Below are 14,320 nucleotides of genomic sequence, written 5' to 3' on the forward strand. Positions count from 1 at the left end.
TTCTTGTGAATGTGTATCACCATTTATTATTGTTCAAGAATCAGGAACTGAACAGAGGACGCTGTCAGTGGAAAAAAAAGAAAAAGAAAAAACTGATTTTCTTTTCAGGCTTAATTATTATTTTAAAACACTGTGGTTTCAAATCCTGTTTTAAAAACGAAATTCAAGTATCGTTAAGCAGGGGGCAGTCAGTCATACAAAAATGTTTCCGTCCTTTTTATAGAGTTTCTATTTATTTTCTTTAAAAAAAGCAAGTCTACGTATTATTATTTTTATTTTATTTTTAATGTTTTTTTTTTCTGCACCCTTTTTGCTTTGGTAAGGCCAAGCCATGGATACAAAACGTGGTACGCGCAACGTAAAAATGCATCCCCCTGCCCTTTTGGATTGGTAGGCGCCGAGAAGAAAAAGACTCCGGACCCTGATTCAGATCTCTGGCTTTAAAAGGATGTTCTATGTATATATATATATATATATATGTATAGCTCTCTTTCTCCATATATATACCTTTTTTTTTTTGAAGCCCTGGGATTCCGTAGCTGTTTTGAGTACGTTTCAAGGCTTTAAAGAGAAAGGAAAGACCACCCAAAACAACCACGATCCAGAGTGAGGCAAAGGGGGGACAACTTGAAAGCCCGTCTGCCCAAAACAAAATTTACTATCGCGAGCCACTCTTCTCAAGTACGGCCTACCAAATAAAAAATAAATGAATATGTTTAATAGAAAAATATGATCTCCCCCCCTCCCCAAACCCCCTTGTTGCAGGCACACTCATCTGTTCAAGGTTATGTTCTCTTGGGGTCAGAGAAGGGTTTGTTTTTTTGTCGTAGCGGGAAGGTTTTCTTCGCATTGAGAAAAGAAAAGGAGACGGTGCAGGAGGGGAAGGGGGGAGAAACCAAAGGGCCAGGGGACGGCTTTAGCAGCAAAAATGTCTCGAGGTTTCAATCACAATCAAATTAACGGAGATATTAACGGGGGGAAGGGACAAGGGTTCGCTGCCTTGATCCGTAGAGGCCTTTCGCTAAAAAAGAACAAGAAAGAAAGATTTCAGCCAGACGAACCCCAACATTGAGACGGCGGAGGAGTTTGCTTCCAAACAACTTCCTAAAACTTTGCCCCCCTCCCCACAATGCAAACGACTGTGGGTTTGGAGTTTTTTTTTATCACTTAAATATATGTACAAGAATTAAGCTGCGGTTGGTTTGTGTGTGATAATTTTTTTTGTTTTCCTTTTTTGTTTTTGCCGCTGTTCTTCTCCTCTTTTGTCCGCATGCGTCCGGATTCCTCGGCGGCAGCAGGCACTGAGTGAGCTCCGCTTCCAAAGCAGCTTCCGCGTCGTCCCACGGCCTCCTCGGCGGAAAGGCCCCCCCTCGCTTTCCGGCCCGTCATGCCCTGCTCTTCCCAGGGGGCCGTGCCACGGCTGCTCCGCCATTTGGGGGGGGGAGGGTCTCAGTGGTCAGAGTTCTGCTTGTCTCGCATCCAGGCTTGGATCTGCTCTTTCAGCTCCGGGACTGGAAGAAACAAGGGCACAGGTCAGCCTTCCCATCTATCTATCAGAACAATGGCTTTAAACTACAGGAAAGGAGATTCCACCTGAACATTAGGAAGAATTTCAGCTGTTCAGCAGTGGGACTCTCTGCCCCGGAGTGTGGTGGAGGCTCCTTCTTTGGAGGCTTTGAAACAGAGGCTGGATGGCCATCTGTTGGGGGTGCTTTGAATGCGATTTTCCTGCTTCTTGGCAGAATGGGGTTGCATTCGGTAACCCATGAGGTCTCTTCCAACTCCATCTATCTATCTATCTATCTATCTATAAGTATACTGTAAGTATGTACAGTAGAGTCTCGCTTATCCAAGGTTCTGGATTATCCAAGGCATTTTTGTCCAGAATCCAGAACGTTGGATAAGTGAATGTTGGATAAGTGAGACTCTACTGTACCGTAATTACAACATAACACTATTGCATATTGAACTACTTTTCTGTCCAATTTGTTGTATAACATGATGTTTTGGTGCTTAATTTGTAAAATCATAACCTAATTGAGGGTGAATCCAGCAACGACGGAGATCCTATGGCTGGGCCGACCGGGCAGTGGGGATATCCAGTTGCCAACCCTGGATGGCGAAGTGCTACGCCCGTCTTTACTGGTAAAGAGTCTGGGAGTCCTCTTGGACCCTTCATTGACGATGGAGGCCCAGGTCCCCGCCGTTACCAAAACTGCCTTTTTTCATCTTCGACAGGCTAATCAAACATGTCTCAGAATTGCTCTCTAACAGTAACTAGAAAGTATTTCCAGCTGCAGAAAGCTCTGCAACTCAACTTGGTTTGAGAATCATAAATGTCCAAATTCCCTTAACACAGCTCTCTACCTGGTTCCAGCATGTTCTCTGTTAGCGTTTGCCGGTTGAAGGGATCCGTGGAGGAGTTGAGGAGGTGCCGGAGGATGATGGATCGGTCCATGATGGTCCCCGAGGGCAACCTCACCGGGTCCGTCATCAGCGTGTCCATGAGTGGATCTGGAGAGAGGGAAGGAGTCAATGACAGACTGCAAAGGTACCTTTGCAAAACGTAAAACGTGCTCCAACTACTGAAAGAGAAACATGTCAACGGAACACCCCCCCCTTAGAAAGCAACTTGCCTCTGAACTCATCCGGTGCATCGCTGTAGTCGATTTCGGCCCTGGCGTTCTTGGCCACAATCTCCTCAACCTTCTCGGCCAGCAGCTTGAATTTCTCGATCGCTATTGTCGACTTGATGCCAGCTTTCCTCATCTTTGAAATCACCTCCTCAAAGAGCTCCTTGCTGTAGGATCTCTGCAAAACCATAAGTGCCAATAAGATGATCAGAACCGACCAGGGAAGGGCAGAAACCGGTTCTGGGTTCGAGGTGGAACAGTTAAACCTAGTGCTCAAACTGACCCCTTATTGCCGTGTGCCTTTTCTGACTTAATGGCGACACTCTGGCAAACCTATCACAGGGTTTTGTGATAGGTGCCTTCCTTTAATTATTACTGCCAGGTTCGAATCCCACCCGGGGAGAGCGCGGATGAGCTCCCTCTGTCAGCTCCAGCTCCATGCAGGGACATGAGAGAAGCCTCCCACAAGGATCAAAACATCCGGGCGTACCCTGGGCAATGTCCTTGCAGATGGCCAATTCTCTTACACCAGAAGCGACTTGCAGTTTCTCAAGTCACTCCTGACACGAGAATATATATATATATATATATATATATATATATATATATATATATTCATTATATCGGTGAATTTTACCTCTGTGTATCTTGTTATGTTTAATAGTGTTTTGTTTTATCTCTGTTTCATTCTTGTTGTAATATATTAATAAATTGCTACTATTTTTTTTTTTTTGTTTAAAGCTATGGACAATGCGGTTGCTGTTGCCCGCTTTTGGTCTAAAACTACAGTAGAGTCTCACTTATCCAAGCCTCTGGATAATCCAAGCCATTTTTGTAGTCAATGTTTTCAATACATCATGATATTTTGGTGCTAAATTCGTAAATACAGTAATTACAACATAACATTACTGCATATTGAACTACTTTTTCTGTCAAATTTGTTGTATAACATGTTTTGGTGCTTAATTTGTAAAATCATAACCTAATTTGATGTTTAATAGGCTTTTCCTTAATCCCTTCTTATTATCCAAGATATTCGCTTATCCAAGCTTCTGCCGGCCCGTTTATCTTGGATAAATGAGACTCTACTGTATTATATTATATTATATTTATTTGCGACAAATATGCTGGCCCATTTACCTTCGATAAGTGAGACTCTACTGTGTGTGTGTGTGTGTGTGTGTGTGTGTGTGTGTGTGTGTGTGTATATATATATATATATATATATATATATATATACATACATACTAGCTGTGCCCGGCCACGCGTTGCTGTGGCCTTGTCTGGTGGTGTTGGTCAGTCTACATTAGGTTGTATTGATGCTGTGACCTCCACCTTCTTTATACTCACATTAGTAGTAGTATTTGAAGTCTGTTACCTTCTTCAATTTTTGTGTTGATTGATAATTGCTTGAGATCCCTGTTGTCTTTGGTTTGTTGTTAGTTGTAATGTCTGATTCTGCTGAGTGCGGTTTATATTTTTATTGTGGTACAATAGTCCTTTTTTTGTTTTGCCTGTGTAGCTGTTTATTATTATTTGGTGTTGTTGTGGTCATGAAGGTTGGATAGGTTAGATGCTACTGTATTGTTTTTTGGAGGCCCAGTGTAGCACTGACTGGCCTCTCAGCCTCAGTGCCTGGCTGTTTCTTGCCTGTGATGGTGTTGATTCTTATTGTTGTTGTTGTTGTCATTGTTATTATTGTAATTGTTTTTTTGGAGGCCAAGTGTGAATGTAGGGATTGGGGAGGTGGATGAGTTGTGTTGTCAAATTTTGTATTTGTTATAGTCACAATGCGTTGTTGTGAGTTTTGTGGGTCCGGATTGTGGTTTTGTGGTGTGGTTGTGTTGCTACAACTGGGAGGCAAGGCTTTTGCATTGTTTTGCCAAGTTTTGTGTTTCTGGGGCGTTTAGTTGTGTTGTTATAGTCATGATGCGTTGTTGTGAGTTTTGTGTGTCCGGATTGTGGTTTTGTGGTGTGGTTGTGTTGTTACAACCGGGAGGCAAGGCTTTTGCGTTGTGTTGTCAAGTTTTATATTTCTGGGGTGTTTAGTTGTGTGTCAAGTTTCGTATTTCTGGGGCGTTTAGTTGTGTTGTTATAGTCACGATGCGTTGTTGTGAGTTTTATGGGTCCGGATTGTGGTTTTGTGGTGTGGTTGTGTTGTTACAACCGGGAGTCAAGGCTTTTGTGTTGTGTTGCCAAGTTTTGTATTTCTGGGGCGTTTAGTTGTGTTGTTATCGCATGATGCGTCGTTGTGAGTTTTGTGGGTCCGGATTGTGGTTTCGTGGTGTGGTTGTGTTGTTGTAACCTGGAGGCAAGGCTTTTGCATTGTGTTGCCAAATTTCGTATTTCTGGGATGTTTAGTTTTGTTGTTATAGTCACTGCGCAAACAACTTTATCATTTTATATATATAGATATATATACACACACACACACACACACACACACTAGCTATGCCTGGCCACGCGTTGCTGTGGCGAAGTATGATGGTATGGGAAATAAAGTATTGAGGAATTGGTGGTAGTTAAGGTAAAGGGTAAAGGTTTTCTCCTGACATTAAGTTCAGTCATGTCTGACTTTGGGGGTTAGTGCTCATAAAGCAGATAATATAAGATTATAAATGGGTTATATAGCTGTGTGGAAAGGCCTTGAGTCTATACTGCCATATAATCCAGTTCAAATCTGATAATCTATTTTATAGGCAGTGTGGAAGAGGCCTAAATGAAGCCTAACTCTGCCTGTCCCCTGGGCTGAGTCGGTTGCTAGGAGACCAAGTGGGCGGAGCTTAGCCTTCTAACTGGCAGCAATTGGATAAAAACAATTATTCCTCTCCCTCTAATTAGGACTTTATATTTCTTTTCTTTTTGTTGGATGAATGTAGAGGCATGGATGAGGGGTTCTGCTGACAAGTTTAGTGTTTCTGGGATGTGTAGTTTTGTTGTTTTGTCCTAGGCTGAAATTTCATTACCCTTTTATATATATAGATATGTGTGTGTGTGTGTGTGTATGTATGTATGTGTATATATTACTGCATTATATCGGTGAATTTTACCTCTGTGTATCTTGTTATATTTTAATAGTGTTTTGTTTTATTTCTCTGTTTCATTCTTGTTGTAATACAATAGAGTCTCACTTATCCAACATAAACGGGCCGGCAGAACGTTAGATAAGCGAATATGTTGGATAATAAGGAGGGATTAAGGAAAAGCCTTAAACATCAAATTAGGTTATGATTTTACAAATTAAGCACCAAAACATCAACCACCTAAACTGGGCTCTACAGGCCAATGGATACTCCACCACAGACATCAGAAGAGCTGCAAGGCCAAGAACAAGCCATGAGAGTCAAGACAAAGATCCACCCAGAGGAAAGGTGTCCTTACCATACATCAAGGGAACTACTGACCGCATAGGGAAGCTGATGAAGAAGCACAACCTACAAACTATCTACAGACCCACGAAGAAAATCCAACAAATGCTACGGTCAGCGAAGGACAAGAGGGATCCTCTCTCTTCTGCAGGAGTCTACCGGATACCATGCAGCTGTGGACAAGTCTACATAGGGACCACCAAACGCAGCGCCCAAACAAGAGTCAAAGAACATGAAAGGCACTGCAGACTAATTCAACCAGAGAAATCAGCCATAGCAGAGCATTTGATGAACCAGCCTGGACACAGAATACTATTTGAGAACACAAAAATGCTGGACCATTCTAACAACTATCATGTCAGACTACACAGAGAAGCCATTGAAATCCACAAGCATGTGGACAACTTCAACAGAAAGGAAGAAACCATGAAAATGAACAAAATCTGGCTACCAGTATTACAAAACTCAAAAATCAGAACAGTAAATAAAAAGCAATACTCTGAAAACAGAGGGTTTCCAGACATGAATCAACCAAGGGCAGTTAACGACTCTAAACAAAGGATGCCCCAGAGGCAGGAAGAAGACAGCAGATAAGCTTTTCAATGCTAATTTAAGTGATTAACTACACTACATTCATACTGACCTCTCTCACCCTAGACTTTCCACAGATATATATTAACCTCTTTGCTTAGTTTTCTCCATACCTCACAACCTCTGAGGATGCCTGCCATAGATGTGGGCGAAACGTCAGGAGAGAATGCTTCTGGAACATGGCCACACAGCCCGAAAGACATACAACAACCCAATAAGAATAATGTAACAATATGGTATTGTTACATTATTCTTATTATATTTAGGTAAAGGTAAAGGTTTCCCCTGACGTTAAGTCCAGTCATGTCTGACTCTGGGGGTTGGTGCTCATCTCCATTTCTAAGCCAAAGAGCCGGCGTTGTCCGTAGACAGCTTCAAGGTAATGGCCAGCATGACTGCATGGAGCGCCGTTATATTATTATAATACAATATATAATAATTTATAATATAATATGTTATATATTATATATAATAATAATATAATAATATATAGTATTATATTATTGTTTTTATTATTCCTCTGAGAATATTGCAATACAAATATAAAAATAAAATTAAAGCATATAAGGACCATTTCTACAGTTTTGAGGAGAGAGAAACCAGCTGCATTCACCAAGCAAAATGTACCTTTGCCAAATATCTCTGTCGGCTGGTAGAAAGCTATGAGATTTTTGTAGGTCTTATCCATCCCATATACTTAAGACATAAATCCCTGCCCAAAGCAGTTTGTTCCCACATAACTGGCAGCCAGGAGAGCATGGCCAGCCAAACCCTACTTGATCTGACACCAGGAGATGATTCCTACATTCCTAAAACGAGCCTGTTGGGAAGTGTAGCAGGATGCACACCCCGATATGTCAAGACTGAAACTCTCTTCTTGCCCCATGAACTACAACAAATGCCTGCAGCAGGGGAGTCATAGTGTGCCAATCCAATGCAACGTCACTGCAGGAAGGCAGCTCTCCAAGTGAACAAGGCACTGGCAATGAGGGACAGAGGGAAGGGCAGCCTTGAAACATTAGGAGCCAAAACATCCAACATCTGGTCGAAGTTAGTTGATATTTTAATTATGGCAGCATAAGGATTTGCAGAGGAGAGCTTCGGTTACTCCAGAGTGACATCTAGACCAGGGGTCCCCAAACTAAGGCCCGGGGGCCGGATGCGGCCCTCCAAGGTCATTTACCTGGCCCCCCCCTTCATTTATAATATAATATTTTTATATCAGTTTTAATAATATAATATATTGTATATACATATGATATTGATAATAATATCATTTTATACAATATAATACTAATAATATTACCATATAATAATATTTATTATATGTTATATATTACATATAATATAGTATACTGGTATAGTTCAATATAGTAATATATAATGCTAATATTGTGCTATGCTAATAATATAATATATTGTATGTACATACAGCTGCTCTGAGTTCCCTTCGGGGTGAGAAGGGCAGGATATAAATGTAGTAAATAAATGTAGTAAATGAATGAATAAATAATTTTGGACTTAGGCTCGCCCAAAGTCTGAAATGACTTGAAGGCACACAACAACAACAACAACAACAATCCTAATTAACTAGACTATCTCATTGGCCAGTAGCAAGCCCACACTTTCCATTGAAATCCTGATGGGTTTATGTTGGTTTAAAATATTGTATTGTTTTTTCATTGTTGTTGTTGTTGCACTACAAATAAGACATGTGCAGTATGCATAGGAATTTGTTTTGTTTTTTTCAAATGATAATTCGGCCCTCCACAGTCTGAAGGATTGTGGACCGGCCCTCTGCTTCAAAAGTTTGGGGACCCCTGCTCCAGAGTGACATCTAGACCTTTGGTTCAATAATAATAATAATAACTTTATTTTTATACCCCGCCCCATCTCCCCGAAGGGACTCGGGGCGGCTTACATGGGGCCTAACCCGATAAAACAAACAAATAACAATCAAGCGCTCTCTTGCAAACCAATAAGCTCTGTCTTGACACACAGAAGCCGAAAATCAATGCCTCTGGTAGCCTTTTCCCACCTTTGCTTTGCCACACAGAAACCCGATACAAATTTATCTGCAGTGCAGAGAAATGATCGATGCAAAGCAAGGAGGCAATGTTCATGGCATTCTGCCCAGCACTTTCCTTGGGACCTCAAATTACTTGACGTTTTTGCGACTCAAGTGAGAATCTGCCTGCTTTTCAGAGCTTGAGCCATTTTTTTCCTTCAGTGAATTCACCTGTAAACAAACCAAATATGGATTTTTCCCTGCAATGCTTTTCCCCACCTGGTCGTCGGCTATTTGTTTTGCGAAGCGAGCACAGTCCAGCTGCAGGTAGATGTCCGTCAGTTGGTCCAGGAGTTTCTTTGGTTCGAAGCCGTACTTCTCGGGGTTTTCGACCTTCAGGTCGCGGCACTTGGGGCCACACAGCTGCTGGAGGTTGAAGTTCAGCATCGCGGCCAAGCGCGGCCCAAGTTCCTGGAAAGATCACGGAGGACGGATTGCGTTTGCCACAAATGCAAAGAGCATTAGAGAGACAAAGCCAATTTATCTCTTTGTTCTGCACAGGCTGTATGGTGATCTCAATCTATTTTAAGAGATTACAAATAGTGGGGAGTTTCTGCCCTGGATCCAGTTCTGACTAACCCATGTTTGAAAGGATGGAGATCAAATTATGTATATCACAATCCGAAAAACTTTACCTGCAGCTAAATCTCACTGCGTTCAATGGGACTCCATATTTCTTCAGTTAACTATGAATAGTTTTTAAATTGGAATTAAGGTTTTTGGAATGTTTCATTTTAATACTGTTCACGTTTACTTCCATTTTAATGTTCATATATTTTCAGATTTATTGGTTTTATTATGAGCTGCCTTGAGTCTCTCCTTTTTAGAGAAAAACAGGATATCTATAGACAAAATAAAAGTGAAAATTTGTATGTGTGTGTGTGGCTGGAGTGTCCATTTACATAAACCACAGACATCCCAGTGAACATGTCCAAGAGCCCTGCCAATGTCCTCCACAAACACCATCCTGGCCACCACCCAAGTGAAGGCTTTCATTTGGGGACCATTTCATCCTAGATTTTCTGTCTTTCCTCCACCACAGACATCCCAGTGAACATGTCCAATAACCCTGCCAATGTCCTCCACAAACACCATACTTGCCCACCACCCAAGTGAAGGCTTTCATACGGGGACCATTTCATCCTAGATTTTCTGTCTTTCCTCCACCACAGACATCCCAGTGTTTCTGACTCTTTTCATTGGTGTGGAATTTGCATGACCCTGCCCACTGCCTCTCCCGCAACCCTTTCCTGTTCTTTTCTATGGCACATAGCAAACAGGGGAATTCATCAGCAACTGAACATACTAGACAGGTTTGGGGAGAATTCACCATGATTTATAGGAGTTTTAGGAACTGGGATGTATAGTTCACCTACAATCTAAGAGCACTCTGAACTCCACCAATGATGGACCTGGAACTAACTTGGCGCAAAGAACCCCCACGACCAACAAAAAATACTGGAGGTCTTTGGGGAAAATTCACCTTGATTTGGGGGAATTGAAAATTGACTTTTTCAAATAATCCGGGCAATGCTGGGCACCCAAGCTAGTAATAAATAATAATAATGTGTTGTCGAAGGCTTTCATGGCCAGGATCACAGGGTTGTTGTATGTATTCCAGGCTGTATGGCCATGTTCTGGAATACATAAAACAACCCCAATAATAATAATAATAATAATCCTTGCAGCCCAGGAACAAGCCATCAGAACAAATGCAATTAAGGCCAAGATCGAAAAATCCAGACTGTGCAAGGAAACCGACGAAACCATTGATCATATCCTCAGCTGCTGTAAGAAAATCGCACTGACAGACTACAAACAGAGGCACAACTATGTGGCCCAAATGATTCACTGGAACTTATGCCTCAAGTCCCACCTCCCAGCAGCAAAGAACTGGTGGGATCACAAACCTGCAAAAGTATTGGAAAATGAGCACGCAAAGATACTGTGGGACTTCCGAATCCAGACTGACAAAGTTCTGGAACACAACACACCAGACATCACAGTTGTGGAAAGGAAAAAGGTTTGGATCATTGATGTTGCCATCCCAGGTGACAGTCGCATTGACGAAAAACAACAGGAAAAACTCAGCCGCTATCAGGACCTCAAGATTGAACTTCAAATACTCTGGCAGAAACCAGTGCAGGTGGTCCCGGTGGTGATGGGCACATTGGGTGCCGTGCTCTAATTTCGCACTCTAATTTCAGTACCAGCACTACGAATACATTTGATACACCTGCAATTCTAAGATACACCCAATTTTTAGAGATGTTTATATAAAGGAAAAAAGTGCATCTTAGTATTGAAGGCCAAATCACCTGGGGACCCACAGTTTGAGGACCACTGATCTACCGAGTGTCTACTCACAGGTCTGAGGAAGGGCTTCTGAACTTGCTTGGTGAGAATATGGAACATGTCCACGGTTTCGGTGGCCAGGGCCAGATAAGACCGTGACACCCGCTCATCCTGCACCAGCTGAGACTGCCGGGCCTGTTGCTGGTCCTTTAGAGAGAGAAAAAGAGAGAGAGAATGTATACTTCAACATTGAATGAGCAAACAACAAAGGCATCTATTATTATTATTATTATTATTATTATTACATTTATTATTTCACTCTGATATTACAATAGAGTCTCACTTATCCAACACTCGCTTATCCAACGTTCTGGATTACCCAACGCATTTTTGTAGTCAATGTTTTCAATACATCATGATATTTTGATGCTAAATTCGTAAATACAGTAATTACTACATAACATTACTGTGTATTGAACTACTTTTTCTGCCAAATTTGTTGTATAACATGATGTTTTGGTGCTTAATTTGTAAAATCACAACCTAATTTGATGTTTAATAGGCTTTTCCTTAATCCCTCCTTATTATCCAAGATATTCGCTCATCCAAGCTTCTGCCGGCCCGTTTAGCTTGGATAAGTGAGACTCTACTGTATTTTACTCTATTTTTATTATTATTATTAATCCATTTATTACTTCACTCTGATATTATTATTGCATTTATTATTTTACTCTATTATTACATGTATTATTTTACTCTTATTATTATTATTATTATTACATGTATTATTTTACTCTATTATTATTAAAAGGATACATAAGCACATTGACACTGAAGATGAGAATCATGATTTGATCAGAGCTGGACAGTCTTATCTTAAATTTGAGCTTTATGTAAATATTCAAAAACATTTAACCTACTGATGCCTCAATTAATGAAATTTTATTGGTATCTGTGTGTTGTCGAAGGCTTTCATGGCCGGGATCACAGGGTTGTTGTATATCTTTCGGGCTGTATGGCCATATTCCAGAAGTATTCTCTCCTGACGTTTCGCCCACATCTATGGCAGGCATCCTCAGAGGTTATGAGGTATGGATTTATTGGTATCTATTTTTATTTCTGAAATTTACCCCCCTCGGCTTTTACTGGAGTCAATGTTTTCCCAGTTTTTTGTTGTTGTTGTTGTTAAAATTAGGTGCCTCGGCTTATATTCGGGTTGGCTTATACTCGAATATATATGGTTATCAATTTGTCCAATAATGAAGCTATGGTGACCAATGTGGAATTTTACTTCTTTCTTTTCGCTACATATCTAAAGCATCCCTCAGTGAAATAGTACAACTAAGATTAGGGACTTGGTTGGCCGTTCTTGAATCTCAAGAGCGAGGAGGACGAAGAAGTTCTTCCTCACCCGGGGCAATAGATCCCAGTGTTCCTTGTTCCTCATCTCCTCCTGCACTTCGTGGATGCGCTTCAGGGACTCCAAACTCTCGTCCAGCAGGAACGTCGTGTCGTTGATCAACATGTTAATATAACGGACAAACTGCTTGCCTGAGCTGGAGGTTCAATGGAAAAAAAGACAAAGATACAACAGTTAAGATGGTTGCTAACAAAGAGGCAGAACTTGGGGAACTCCCTGGGAGAGACAGACTGAGGTATTGGTGTTGGATTATGGTTGTATGTGTATGAAATGTAAATCAAGTGTTTCTGCTGTTTTGCAAGAGTGTGTGTTTCAGTAATGAAACAGTTAACAGCAGGCTAGTTTGACTGACAGCCTGTTGTGATTGCTATGACCTATCGGGCATGATTTCCGGTCTTGGAAGTCGGGAACTTCCTTCGGGCTGAGGAATGTGTTTCTTATCTCTGTGTGTGTTGAGCTGGTGCTTGCCGAGGCGAGAAGCTGAAGAGAAATGCCAGCTCACAGCGATGGCTTTTGCTGTGCTTTGTAAATCTATATATATAAAAGAGTGATGGCATCAGGGCAGCGGACAAAACAACAAAACTACAGGCCCCCCAACCTCGAAATTTGACAACACAACCCATCATTCACGGCTCTAGGTTGATACAACAAAAAGAAAAGAAAAATAAAGTCCTAATTACAGGGAGAGGAATAATAGTTTTTATCCAATTGCTGCCAGTTAGAAGGCTAAGCTCCACGCACTTGGTCTCCTAGCAACTTACTCAGCCCAGGGGACAGGCACAGTTAGGCCTCACTTAGGCCTCTTCCACAGATTATCAGATTTTAACTGGATTATATGGCAGTGTAGACTCAAGCTATATAACCCATTTATAATCTTATATTATCTGCTTTGAACTGGATTATCTTGACTCCACACTGCCATATAATCCACTTCAGTGTGCATACTAAACATAAAGACAACCATACAACAGACATTCAAAACCACCACTACCTCAACAATTTCTCACCAACACCACCAGACAACGCCACAGCAACGTGTGGCCGGGCACAGCTAGTATGTATTATAAATATTAAAATAAATGTTTGGACTTCAGACTACGGATGTGTTTGAGTCTGACATTTGAACAGAGGAACTGGTGAGGCAGACGATTGCAACCAATTCATCAGGGTGCTGGAGAAGATGATTGACGGTGTGTGAAGAAACCCACCCGGCACGCACCCTGACTTCACGCTGTCAATTGGTTTATTTCTCAGCCTCGGTTTCCCCTCTTGCAAATGAGGGGCTGCTGTTTTGAGAAATGCATAAAGAAAAGCACTTGCAAGCTTCAAGACTCACTTGAACTCCTCCATGAAAGTGCCATGGTGAGCGATGTTCTGCCAGAGACTTTTGAAGATGGTGCTGATATGGTAGCGGATTGTGAATTTGTCATAGAACTCACTGGTGGCCCCGGTGTGCTCAACATCTGGGGAAGAAAGAAAAAGAAAGAAAGAAAGAAAGAAAAAAAGAAAGAAAGAAAGAAAGAAAGAAAGAAAGAAAGAAAGAAAGAAAGAAGAAAGAGAAAATTATAGCCCATTAAAATTAGATCCATAGAGAAGCAAGTGGGGTTCAGGATGGGAGAAAGAACTCTTGTCTGTTGGAGGCAAGTGTGAGTGTTGCATCTGAATGCCTTGATTAGCACTGAATGGCCTTGCAGCTTCAAAGCCTGGCTGCTTCCTGCCTGAGCAAATCCCCCGTTGGGAGGTGTTAGCTGGCCCTGAACGTTTCCCCCATTTTATGAGTGTTGCTCTCCATTAACTGTCCTGATTTTAGAGTATACCATGTAACTGTGGACAAGTCTACACAGGGACCACCAAACACAGCATTGGCCTAACACAAATCAAGGACCACGAAAGGCACTGCGAACTAATTCAACCAGAGAAGTCAGCCATAGCAGAGCACCTGATG

General features: G+C 41.6%; 1 protein-coding gene across 2 annotated transcripts in view; it reads right to left on the reverse strand.

Moving 5' to 3' along the window:
• Positions 1–14,320, reverse strand: part of ube4b (ubiquitination factor E4B) — a 73,596-nt gene continuing 59,276 nt past the window's right edge. For both annotated transcript variants that reach the window (XM_008122520.2, XM_008122521.3), the window contains 7 exons: positions 13,712–13,838; positions 12,367–12,511; positions 11,028–11,162; positions 8,880–9,071; positions 2,637–2,811; positions 2,368–2,514; positions 1–1,511 (listed from right to left, as the gene is read on the reverse strand). In XM_008122520.2, the coding sequence (XP_008120727.1) occupies positions 1,450–1,511; positions 2,368–2,514; positions 2,637–2,811; positions 8,880–9,071; positions 11,028–11,162; positions 12,367–12,511; positions 13,712–13,838 (983 nt within the window). In that variant the 3' untranslated portion in view covers positions 1–1,449. The remainder of the gene's footprint in view (positions 1,512–2,367; positions 2,515–2,636; positions 2,812–8,879; positions 9,072–11,027; positions 11,163–12,366; positions 12,512–13,711; positions 13,839–14,320) is intronic.

This window comes from Anolis carolinensis, unplaced genomic scaffold (assembly GCF_035594765.1).
Source record: "Anolis carolinensis isolate JA03-04 unplaced genomic scaffold, rAnoCar3.1.pri scaffold_15, whole genome shotgun sequence".
Lineage (NCBI taxonomy): Eukaryota > Metazoa > Chordata > Lepidosauria > Squamata > Dactyloidae > Anolis > Anolis carolinensis.